Source organism: Pantherophis guttatus, chromosome 2 (assembly GCF_059756535.1).
Source record: "Pantherophis guttatus breed Tessera chromosome 2, ASM5975653v1, whole genome shotgun sequence".
NCBI lineage: Eukaryota > Metazoa > Chordata > Lepidosauria > Squamata > Colubridae > Pantherophis > Pantherophis guttatus.
In genome coordinates this window covers 141,578-154,016 of record NC_142064.1, presented here as the reverse complement: position 1 = coordinate 154,016, position 12,439 = coordinate 141,578, and the positions used below count along the sequence as shown (strand labels likewise).

The window sequence follows — 12,439 nt, the reverse complement described above, 5'->3', positions numbered from 1 at the left end:
CCCAGGCAGCCCTGCTGCTGGAGGCGAGGGGAGTGCCTCAACTGCCCAGCCCTTGCCAGCCAGACTGGCTCCACCACCAGAGGCAGCAATTGGCTGGAAGGTTCCCCGGGGGGGTCGGGGTCCTGTGTAAGGGGTCTGCAGGCACAGGGTGACTGAGGCTGCCCTGGTAGGTAACCCCCTTCCCTTCCGAATCTGCCAGGCGGCCGGCAACGCAGTCAAGAGGGCCTCAGACAACCTGGTGAAGGCAGCACAGAAGGCTGCGGCCTTCGAGGACGAGGAGAACGCAACAGTGGTAGTGAAGGAGCGGATGGTTGGGGGGATTGCACAGGTAAGGGTTTCTCCCCCCCCCCCCCCCGGAGGGGCTGGAACAGAGCCAGAGGAGCTTCCCCCGAGGTGACTTCTGCCACTTCCTTCTCCTCAGATCATCGCTGCCCAGGAAGAGATGTTGCGCAAAGAGCGGGAACTGGAGGAGGCGCGGAAGAAGCTGGCTATGATCCGGCAGCAACAGTACAAGTTCCTCCCCTCCGAGCTGCGGGACGAAGGGCAGAACTGAGCTGCCCCAAGGCCGGACCCCAAGCAAGGACAGCCCTCCTCATAGCCAGGCCCCGGGGCCCTTGCCGCCAGGCCCACTGCTTCTGCGCGAGCCCCAAAGCCCCTTCATGCCATACTCTGGACTGCCTTCCTGGGCTGCCCGTCCTGGGAGCTTTCCCTGTGCCTTGGCTGCTTGCTCAGCCTGATTGTTTTGAGGGCCGTGGAGCCCCCATGGGGCTGTGCAATCTGGGGGGACCACGGGCTCTGCCCACCCCTCCTAGCCTCTGCCCCTGAGCATTTTGCCTTAAGGGCGGGTGCTGGCCCGTGGCCAAAGGGCTGGCTCTGCCCTTTATTCCCAAGTGCCTGCCAGACCCCACAGCCCTCCAATGTCGCCTGGCTCCCCCCACATCCTGAGCCTCCTTCCTCTGTGGCAGGAGCCCCTCTCCTGCACAAGCTGCCAAGCGTTGTGTGCTTCACCACATCTGGGGACCATTCACAAGCTGAGGCTTCTCACCTTTGTACTTTTGATACATCCATAAGGCAGGAAACCCAGGGTTGGGAAGTGGGAGGGAGAGGGGTCTGCTTCCAAGCCCCTCGGGCTGTCTGGAAAGGGCTGGTCTGCAATAAACTGGTTTCTCTGCTCTTCTGACTCTCTCTACACCCTCCTTTGTGGCCAGCAGCAGCTCCCACCATTGGAGCTGTGAGAAACGGTGCTCCGGGGAAGCAGCCCCAGCTCGTGTGGAAGGAATCCACATTGCATGGCCCCAGTGGCCTTTCCAGCTTTCGAGAGTAGGCCACTCCTAGCCATGCTGCTTGGTGTGGGATTCTTCCCTCTCCCCTAGAGAAGAGTCCCACACCTGCTTGCCAGCTCCCAATGTCGGCTCCTAGGGGCAGACCCACACCTCTGCGGCAGCCTCCACCCTTTCCAAGTTCCCAGAAGACGCCCTCTTGCTGGCTAGGAGGACCTTTACAGAGGGTCCCAAAGGAGCCCATCCTTGCTCGGCTGCCCCCTTCCCACACGTGGATGTCAGGGCTGTGTCAGGCTCCTGCCAATCTTCCCAGTAGGCGTCTAGGCATGGCACTCTCTGCAGTGCTTCCAGCGTCTTCCTGTGATAGCAGTCTATCCCTGGCAGCGGGTGCCCTGATCTGGCACCGGAAGAGCGGCAGGCCTGGGCTGGGGGAGAGGGGCAGGAGGGGAGTGCTGCCATCCCCCACAAGCGGGAGAGGAGGGGTCTTGCTGCACAGAATCTTCTGGCCTTGTGGGATCTTGATTCCTGCCCTGCCTGGAGCCTTGGTGAATGCTTCCCTCCCGGGTGTGTTTCCTTTCCCTTGTGAATGGCACAATCCTACTCTAGCGTGGGGAGGGGGGTAAAGGCAGAGATGAATCCTCAGCTGCTTCTGCCTGGGGGTGCCCCCTTCAGCTACTCCCCACAAGCGGCCAAAGGAAGAGTCAGGGCCCGGACATGGCTTCCTTCTCAAGCAGGCATCACTGGAACTGGCCAGCCTCTACCAGAGCCAGGAACCAGCACCTGCGAGGTTCAGCCTTCAGCGCCCCCTTTGCCACTCGGCCCCTTCCTGAGCCTGGGGAGTGGCTTCTGGCCAGCTGGCTTAAGCAGCACCGGTGAGAATGGGCCGAGGGGCAGATTTCTCAGTGGGTGGGGTCCGCAGGGGCTCTTCCCTTGGAGAAGAAGATGCAGCCCCTCTTGCTGAGGAAGCACCCCCGGCTACTGGGGAGCGGGCAATGTGTGTCCCAGAGAATGGTGTGATATGTGGGGGCTGCAGGCTTTGCTCCCATGGCTCCCCAGGTGGGTTGTGGGGCTTCCTTTCCTGAGGGGGCAGGAGTTGTGGTTCTGAAGGTGGGCGCTGCTCTGGATCCTGCCAACCTGCGAAGACCCCAAAGTCAGGGATGGCAGCAGAGAAGCATTCCTGCTGCTCGTAAAGGAGGGTCACCGACCTGATCCTCAGTCAGATGTGCATGGTGCCCCTAAATCCGCCACCCCTGGAGGAACTCTGCTGCCAATCCTGCTGCGACGGGAGGGGGGGCATCCAGATTTCAGGCGGATTCAGCCTGCGTTTTGCCATCCCTAGGAACCCCCACCCACCTTTGTTATTGCACCAGTTCCAGGCTATGGAAGCTGCCCACCATCTGCCGAAGAGCCAAGCACTCTGAGCAGGGATCGGCCTGTGCAAGAGGCCACGTTCTTGGCAAGTGGCCCCTAATCCCCGGTTGCCTGCCCAGAGCCAGAAATAGCCCACTGGGGTGATTTGATGGACAGGGATCAAGGAAGGCCTTCTTGATTCCCACCTGCTCCATGCCCATCACACCAGTGGGAGTGAGCCAGCAGGCACCCTGCCCCACATCCTGGGGCTGCCCAGAGGGAGGGAGGGATGTGCTGTGCCTCCCTGCACCTGCTGAATGAGCTATTCCTGGCTGGAGGAGGGCATGCTCACACAGCAGCTTGGCTGCAAAAGAGAGCCAAAACACCCTTTCCGTTCATTCAGCAGCCAATCTTTTGTACCAACATGGCCGCCAAATTGTTCCCCACCCTGGTTAAGCCATAAACTAAAAATGAGGGATCTGCCAGGAGTGCTGTGTGTTGCAAGGTAGGTACTGCTTTATTATTAATTGCAGTTATCGCCCGCCCTATGCAGAAAGGGAACTTGACTAGTGCATGCTGCATGGAGCTCGGTGGCAAGTGCCTGGAGACCCTGCCCTCCAACAAGGGGAAGCCCTGAAGAAGAGCCACCAGTGGTGAAAAGCCCCTGCAGGTGTCCCACCTGGACACCTTGGAGGCTGCAGCACAACCTAAGATGGTACCTAGAAAGCCATTGGCTGCCAGCATGGATGTGTAAGGTGTAATTTCACCTAATGGAACCTCATAGATTGTATAAATTGGCATAAAGCAGGTTTTCAAAAGGGTTTCTCCAAATAGAAAAAGTTTTTTAGAAGCAATCCAGCAGAAAAGGAGAATGAATGCCCCCCACCGCCCGCTCTTGTATTACTGGTAGCAGCTCCAACCCAGCATCCACTCCTATATGAAATCAGGGTTTTGCGTGCCAAGCAGGCAGAAATATGGAAACCTGAAGAGAAGTTTATCAGTTGAAAACTTGCTCATCTCTTCCAAGTATCGGGGCCTTCCAGGGCCAAACAGAAGTTATGCACAATTCAGTGAGGTCAGAAAAAAGAAGCCATGGTTCCCTAGTGTTACCTCTGCTCTCCCTGATCCCCTAGTAAAGGAAGCCACAGAGCCATGGAAGCAAGGGAGGGAGGGAGCAAGGGGCAAGCAAGATAACCCAGGAGCTGCTGTTCTTTGGACTCGGGGAGTATGCCCTCCATCCCTAGGCCATAAGATGAAAATGGCTGCCCATAGTTTCTTGGATGCAAAACTCCAATGGCTGCTGCAGGATTAAGGGAATGCCTCCTCAGTCATCACGTAGTCTGCCAGCTCTCACCAGATCAGCTTCAAGATGGCTGCAGCAAGAGGTGTTCATACACTTAATGGCTGGCACATGAACTACAATATTCTCAGAATTGACTGGATGAGCAAGTTATTATCCATGCCTCAATTGCAACTCCTTGACCATCACCACCTCGTAGGTGGGAGTCATCTTGAAAAGTATCACAAAATTGCAGTTGGTGCAAAATGCCAGACTGTTAACTTTGCATCAGTTGCCAGTTGCCTATTGGACAGAACTGGTGTTGGCTTTCACTTCTGAAGTTGTTAGTTGCTCAGAACATCATTATCTGAGGGACCACTGCTCCCATCAGGAATTGGCTCATATTTTAATATCTGTCCAGTTATTGGCACTTTGGAAGACCAGTCTGGGTTTATTTCATCTGGTATTGAAATAGCTCTTCTCAGTTTATAGAGCCAGCATATCACACCCAACAATCAGGTCCTCATTTTACCAAGCTTGGAGGTGCGGCCAAGGGTGGGAGCCTGAAGGTCCCATTCCGCTTCTTATAGCCCCAGGTATCCTCAAGAAACATTGAACTTTATTGAGCAATACTTTCTAGAACCCATTAACTTCACTTTCCAGAATATCTGACACTAGTCCAGTGATCAAATACCTGGATGAGTCATTGCTTAGGGAATCTTTGTTACTCTCTCCTCTTTCATTTATCTAGCTCTTGTTTTCTGTCTCTTGGCATGCTCATAAAAGTTTATCTTGCTTTCTGTAAGTTCCTTAAATAAATAACTCATCTCTCTCATTGAATTCTTATCCTCAGTTTCTTGGTGTAACAATTTGTCTGTTCCTGTTCATCCCAGAAATCCGAGGCTTAGTTGGGCAAATGTTTCTCTAGTTCCTTGACTGATGTGATCTCATCCAGCAATGTCTGTTTCAGGTAGGCATGGAAGGGAGTACGAGATTGAGGAAGGGAGGGAGGGAGGGAGATGGCTCTCCCCTGTTATGGCCCCCCCTTTTTTTCTTTCCTTGCCAGGGGGGGTGCACAGAATGGCAAGATACAGAGCTAAGGCGACAACACTGTCCTTTCCTGAGCAGCTGCTGCAAGGCAGACCAGAGGACCAGGATTGTAGGCCAAAGGGCTCTGCCAAGAAAAGATCAGAGATAGCAATAGCACTTAGATATATACCACTTTACAGTTCTTTCCAGCCCTCTCTAAGAGGTTTACAGAGTCAGCGTATTGGCCCCAAAAGTTTGGGTCCTCATTTTACCCACCTCGGAAGGATGGCAAGCAGAGTCAACCTTGAGCCTGGTGAGATTTGAACTGCCAAATTGCAGGCAGCCAGCAGGAAGCAAAAATAGCCTGCAGTACTGCACTCTAACCACTGCGCCAATGTGGCTGAGATGACACCTCTACAGCTCTGTCATTGCGACTTCCCTCCCTTCTTTTTTTTTTTTTTTATTGCAAAAGTTTTACAATTACATTTTCACCCCTTTTTTCACCCTCCCCACTTCCCTCCCCAAACTTCCCATCCTCCCTAACCCTCCCCAACCCTCCCCCCCAGACTTCCCTATTATATACTCATAACTAATAACACTAAAATATAAACTTGAACCCATCCCTCCCCCTGTATAGTTTTACCCCTTTGTCTCTTTAAGATATTAAAATATTTAAAATATTTCTAATACATTACTTTCAAATAAAAGCTATTTGATACTTTCTAGTTTGATATTTGTTCTGAACATAATCTATCCACCTTTGCCATTCCCATTCATAAGTCTCTTGTGAACAGTCCTTTAAGTATGCTGAAATCTTCGCCATCTCCGCAAAACTGGCCATCTTCAAAGTCCATTCATCAATAGTGGGCAAAGCTTCCAGTATCTACCTATCAACAATCTTGCTGCTGATATCATATACAATATTAATTTTGTTTCACCCCGTGTGAAACCCTTAACTATACCCAATAAAAACAGTTGTGGAGAAAATTGAATTTTTTTCTTCAAAACATTCTGCATGACCCACCAGATTTTTATCCAAAAAGCCTTAACTTTCCTACAGGTCCACCAAACATGATAATACGTAGCATCTAGACATTCACATCTCCAACATTTTGGCTGAACATTAGGGTACATACATGACAACTTTTTGGGATCTAAATGCCATCTATAAAACCTCCCTTCTTAAGCCGTTTTGCCTGGTTTCTCCTCCTGCCTGTCTGGATCAGGGGTGTAATGCTACTAGTTTGGGCCAGTTCGCTCAAACTGGTAGTAAAAAATGCTACTGTTTCGCTGAACCGGTAGAAAAAAAAAAAAGGGGGGGGGGAGTTCCGACGATCGCGCGTCACTCAGCTGATTGTCGGAACATTTTTTTTTAAACTTTTTAAGCATTTTTTTACTACTTGTTCGGGCGAATAGGTAGTAAAAAAATGCTTTAAAAAAGTAAAAAAAAGGCTCATGATCGCATGGCACAGCTGTGATCATCTGAGCTTCTTTTTTTACTTTTTTAAAGCATTTTTTTACTACCTATTCGCCCGAACTGGTAGTAAAAAAATGCTTTAAAAAGGTTTTTAAAAAGGTTACCAAGATCACAGCTGTGCCACGCGATTGTCAGAACCTTTTTTTTGTACTATTTAAAGCATTTTTTTTACTATCGGTTTGGGCGAATAGGTAATAAAAAAGTTTTTATTTTTTTAATTGAAAAAGTTTTAAAACAAATACAATTTCCCCACAACCCTCCCTCCCAACCCCCCCTCCCCCTCCCCGACTTCCCAGAGCAGAACACAAGGTATTTCTATTGACCTTTAACAATAAACTAAATTGCATAACCAATCATCAAACTAACACCCCCTAAAAAAAAAATTCTTAACCCCCCATATATAAAATCCTATTTCTTAATCATAAAACTTCTAATATCACTTATATAGCGCTTATACAAATAAAAGAGATCATTCATAAGCTATTTGATATTTTTTGGTCTGATACTTATTTTGTATATAGTCAATCCATCTTCTCCAGTCCTGTATATACTTTTCTTGTGTGTGATCCTTCAAATATGCTGAAATTTTAGCCATTTCAGCTAAATTAGTTACTTTCAATATCCAATCATCAATAGTAGGCAAAAAGTCCTTCTTCCAATGTTGTGCTACCAACAATCTTGCTGCTGTTATCAAGTTCAAAATCAATTTAGTCTCTGCAACTGTACAGTCCGTAATTATACCCAGTAAGAACAACTGTGGAGTAAATTTCAGTCTCTTTTTAAGAATATTCTGCATCACCCACCAAATCTTTATCCAAAATGCTTTGATTTTTCTACAAGTTCACCATATATGATAATAAGTTGCATCATCACAGTCACATCTCCAACATTTAGCTTGCACATTAGGATACATACATGATAATTTTTTGGGATCTAAGTGCCATCTATAAAACATTTTATAAAAATTTTCTCTTAAATTTTGTGCTTGTGTAAATTTCACATTTCTAATCCAAATCTTTTCCCAAGTCTCCATCATTACTGGCTCTTGAAAATTTTGTGCCCATTTAATCATACAGTCTTTAACCAATTCTGTCTCAGAATCTATTTCCAATAAAGCATTATACAACCTTTTAATATGCATTTGTTTTTTATCTCTAATTTGTTTTACCAAATTCTCCTCATTTTGCACAAAGTTTTTTAAAAGGTTCCCAAGATCGTATGCCACAGCTGATTCCTCCTCGCTGTTCTACTTATCTTCCCAAGCCGCATTTTGGTGCATACTGCACATGTGCATGCAGCACATGTTTGGTGCGAACAATGCATGTGTGCGCACAGTACGCGCTTAGCACGCAGCACGCATGCACAGCCAGCAAATCAGTAGCAAACAGGTTCAGATTTCCCCACTGGTCTAGATGTGTTCACTTGCCTCATCTACACTGTAAGTCTGTAGAGATTCTCTGTCCTCCAGGTCCTGGTTGTCCCAAAGGTGCTTTTTCAGGAGGGTTTTTTTTTTTTTTTTTTGCTTTAATTTATATGCCGCCCTTCTCCGGAGACTCAGGGCGGCTTACAATGCGTTAAGCAATAGCCTTCATACTTGCAGTAATTGCAAGCAGCAGATATTAATAACAGTGGTTTAGTCCACTGTACTACAGGCTCAGTTTTGCTTCTCGTCCAAGAAATTTCCATTCCTCACTATCCTGTCAGAGCTGGAGAAGCTTCTTGGATGAGAAGCGAAATGTCTTGAATGAGAAGCAAAACACCTCCTGAAAAAGCACCTTTGAGACAACCAGGACCTGGATGACTGAGAATCTCTATAGACTTTTAGTTATACAATTTGGGATGAGCACCCTTTGAATGATCTGGGAATGGAAATATATTTCCAAAGGAAAAAAAATGCAGACTACAGGAACCATTTGCACCCCTCAGATGGCCCTGAGGACACATATAAACCTCCAAGTGCTTCAATAACCCTCTAAAAGGATGCAAATGATCAGCTGTCTGTAAGGAATATAAATCCTTCCATTCCCCACTATCCTGCCAGAGCTGAAGAAGCTTCTTGGATGAGAAGCAAAATGTCTTCAAAAGAAAAAACAAGAAAGTCCAGTTGCCTCCTGAAAAAGCACCTTTGGGACTCATCTACACTGATGCCACAAATTTCAGTTCAGAGTTTTGCAGGCACTCTGCTTATCACAAATCTCTGTGCCTTCATTACATAATTAGATTACATATTAATGTTAATTAATGTTGGTCTAATAATGTTGCTTGCTTTTGTTATTTTACAAAAAGGGAGTTCATGACCTGAGTTGCAATAAACTTCCACCTGGTCTTCTAAGGTAGGGGAATTCTGGAGCACTCTGATGGGCATAATCAGCTTTGAATTTCCTGGAATTGTTGGCCCCACAAACCAAGGTTCCTCCATCTTGGAGGGCAATTTCTCCCATTAGCCTCATAGAGATGGTAAAAAGGAATGGGGAGATGACAAGGCCCCTGAGGCACTCAAGGAAGAGAGAGGATCCCTGCAGAACAGCTGCCCCCCACCCCCACCATTCCAACTCTTTGCAGGCAGTCCGGAAGGATATCATGTGATTGAAAGCCACCAAGAAGTCAAGAAGGACCAGGGGGCCTACCACCCCCTCTTCTGATTCCAGGAATCCCCACAAAGACAACCGATGTAATCCTGCTGCTGGATCTAAACTCTGATCTACCGATAAGTCCTGACTCCAGGGGTCCAAATAGCCTCTAGAGCAGGGGTCACCAACCTTTCAGACCTCAGGGATCATTAACCTCATAATTTTAAATCCCGCGGACCACTAATATGATCTGCCTAATGACTGGCTGGGTGGGTGGGGGTGGCTAGGTGGTCATGTGACTGGGTGAGTGTGGCTAACTTGATGTGACTCACATCAAGGGGCATCTCACTGACCTCTACTCGCTCCACCCCTCCCAGCCACTCCTCACCTGCCTGCCCAGGCTCCTTAGGGCTCCAACAAGAAACAGTTGTTGGAGCTAAGCAGCCATCATGAGAAAGAGTTGGCCAAACAGCTGGCTCAGTTCAAACTGGATCTGACCAAGAAGGAGGCTCAGCAGAAGCACCTCACTGAAGACTAGGAGCATAGGCTTTCCAAGCAGAGGGAAGACCTGCAGGAGTGCAAGGCCAGGTACCGGCGCCTGGAGGCTCAGTGGGCTGAGATGGTCAGCCAGTTCCAAGACATGATGCAGTCCCACTGGAACAAGGCTCTCTGGCTCTTCACCACCAACGGCACTTCTCTCCAGCCTTTGCCCAAAGCTCTGCACCAGGAAGCCAAAGCAGACTCCAAGTTGGAATTTCTGTACCCCTCCTACCTGCACATAAAGACCCTGAAGGGGGAGACTCCCTGCAGCAACACAAATATTCGTTGCATGTATCCGACCCAGGGACCATAGTTTGAGGACCCCTGATTTAGTGCAATATAAAAAATGCAAATAATTTTTCTGCGGACCACCAAAATTTTCTCGCAGATCACCAGTGGTCCATGGACCACCAGTTGGTGCCCGCTGCTCTAGAGCTCTTGACCGCTTTATCCAGATCACTTCTAGAAAAGGAAGGTTGGAGACAGTTCTAAATTCCTCCAAAGCAGGTCAGGTGAAGGCTTCTGCAGGAGTGGGAGCAGAGATCGTGGAAACATCTTTTCACTCCAAGAAGCAGCATTGATCCAACCTCCTGCCACTTCATGGGAGGACTTAACTATGAGGATCTCTCACCAAGAAGCAAAAGAGGTATCTACATTCTCAGGATTCATAGATTAAAAATGAGGCCAGATCACTTCACAACATAAAGCAAGAGGCTTCTCTATTACCACTCTCTAGCTATAGCCCAGCTTCTCTAGAATACAATCAATTCCGGGTGCAATTCTGAATTAAAAATTCAAATGTTCTTTTATTCTAAATGGTTTGACTCCAGATCCACAGATGAACCCCAAGAAGGTGACGATTTATGGCACTAGTGCAAATACAGAGGAATTATTTCTCTATCTCAAGATGACCTTACTCTGGACTGCTGAAGGCTGATGGAATGCAAAATTAGTTCTTAAACTGAAAGTTGCTAAATCATCTAGCAGAACTTGGAAGGTGGCTCTGCAGCAGCATACTTCACCCAAGGTGTAACAGCATTCAGGCACATCACAAGCAGGTGAGGTTCTGGAGACAGGCCACAGGTGAGTTGCTCAAGATCAAGAAGAATGTGTGAGTCAGAGGTCAGATTCTGCTTCAATGCCCTAAGAGGGGTGCAAGAATGGAACCCATGTCCAGACTGGGAGATGGCGATGGCGGTGGTGGGCTTTTGTGGGATGCATTCAAGAGGAAGCTTAATGTCCAGGTTTTCTGGGGGCTTTCAACAAAATTGTAACTGATCAGGGAGTTTAATTCCACTTCTAATTTTAGAAATCAAAGATTTTAAGCTTTAAGAAGGATATGCTAATTAATAAGCAAAATTGAAAAGTATTTAGCATACACACATATTTAGATTTAAGATTAGATACGTTATGCTGTCAGTGAAAATACTTATGTTAAATTTCAAAGAGCATATGCATTCCAATTAATTTGGGCATATTTTTGTGAATTAGTCACAGAATAATGTGACCTTCAACTAAACTGTAATGCTGAGCTTTCCTGCATTTTATTTTTTGTTTTTTGTTTTGTTAATGCAACAAACAAATTTGTTCATTTAATTTTTTCTTCAATTTTAATTAATATTGTTAACATTGCTTCCCTTCAAGCACGAAGGCTGCATTTCTACAACACACACAAACCAAGATGAAACCGGATTTGGGGATTATGGTTAAATCAGCACAAGAACCAATCCTGCAATCCATCTCTTTGGAGAGAAGTTGGTTTCAAAGGGAGGGTGAGGCTGACCAGGAAAGCCTCAGGGCCTAAGCCCAAACAAGAGGGCAGAGAGCAACTAGTGGTCAGGGGGCATGGCCATGTGCCAGCACACCTGCAGTGGTTCATCTGCCTGGCCTCAAAGACTCTGGTTGCATGTGGAGCTATGGGAAGAGGGCATGGGATCCTAGTGGTTTTTCTGGGCCTCAGAAGACTAGGAACTATGGGTCGGGGCAAAGCCAGTGCTGAGGCCCCCCAAAGGGGTTCGTCCATCGGGGGTTCCTTGCAGTGAGGCGGAAGAAGAGAGACTTCAGGCTGGCTGATCCACCTGCCTGGTGTGAGGCTGGAGGGCTTGTCCTGACTTCCTTCCTTATGACTCTGTTTCTAAAAGGCTCAGGTGCCCCTCATTGAGCTGGAGTCTGGGGGGAGGCCCTGGGACAGCCAATCAGCAACCAAGCAGCTCTGCCAGGGCTGAAGAAGCCATTCTCATCTAAGCAATCTGCCCAGCACTCCCCTCCCCCATGGGCCTAGGGAGTCCCATAGCAAAGCGGCCAGATTGACAGGCACCCTCTGACTCATGGGTAACCCGTAAGAAAGGGGCTGTGCTGGATATGAGGCTTGCCTGTGCCACCCAACTAGGAGAGAGCTGGGGCCTCTAGGGGACTACCACTGGGTCTGTGGTTCTGCCCATCCTTTCCTTGGAGAGGAGCCCCCCCCATCAACAGCTGTACCACAAGGCCTGTGCATGGGTCTCTCAGCCTTTCTTGTGGGAAAAAAGGGAGTGAGGGGCATGAAAGGCCTCCAACTTGTCCCTTCCTAGTCCCCACACCTGGCCCCAAGCAGCCTACTGGCCTGCTCCTCTCTGATGCACTGAGACTGAGGCCAGGCCTCCCCTTGCGCCTGGCCATGGCACAGCATTTGTCTGCCTTGTCCCCATCAGGGTGGCAGCCCACCAGCATACCCTTCCCATTATTCCAACACCTGCCTTGCCTCTTCAGCCCTCTCTGGACTAGCAGAAGTCCATAGCAGCATGGTCCCGCTGCCAGCTCCTACCCCTTGCCCCTTCCCCCCTCCCCCTCTTACTGCCAATCCCCTTTTCCTAGCTGTTCAATTCTCTCATTCCCAACTCCCAATCTGGAAGTGTGACAGGTTCCCCCCCTCCCC

General features: G+C 48.5%; 1 protein-coding gene across 3 annotated transcripts in view; it reads left to right on the top strand.

Annotated features, from left to right (window-relative positions):
* The window catches only part of TLN1 (talin 1), a 30,010-nt gene extending 28,837 nt beyond the window's left edge, over positions 1–1,173 (top strand). For all 3 annotated transcript variants that reach the window (XM_060684415.2, XM_060684414.2, XM_060684410.2), the window contains 2 exons: positions 200–328; positions 422–1,173. In XM_060684415.2, the coding sequence (XP_060540398.2) occupies positions 200–328; positions 422–553 (261 nt within the window). In that variant the 3' untranslated portion in view covers positions 554–1,173. The remainder of the gene's footprint in view (positions 1–199; positions 329–421) is intronic.
* Positions 1,174–12,439: the final 11,266 nt, after the last annotated feature.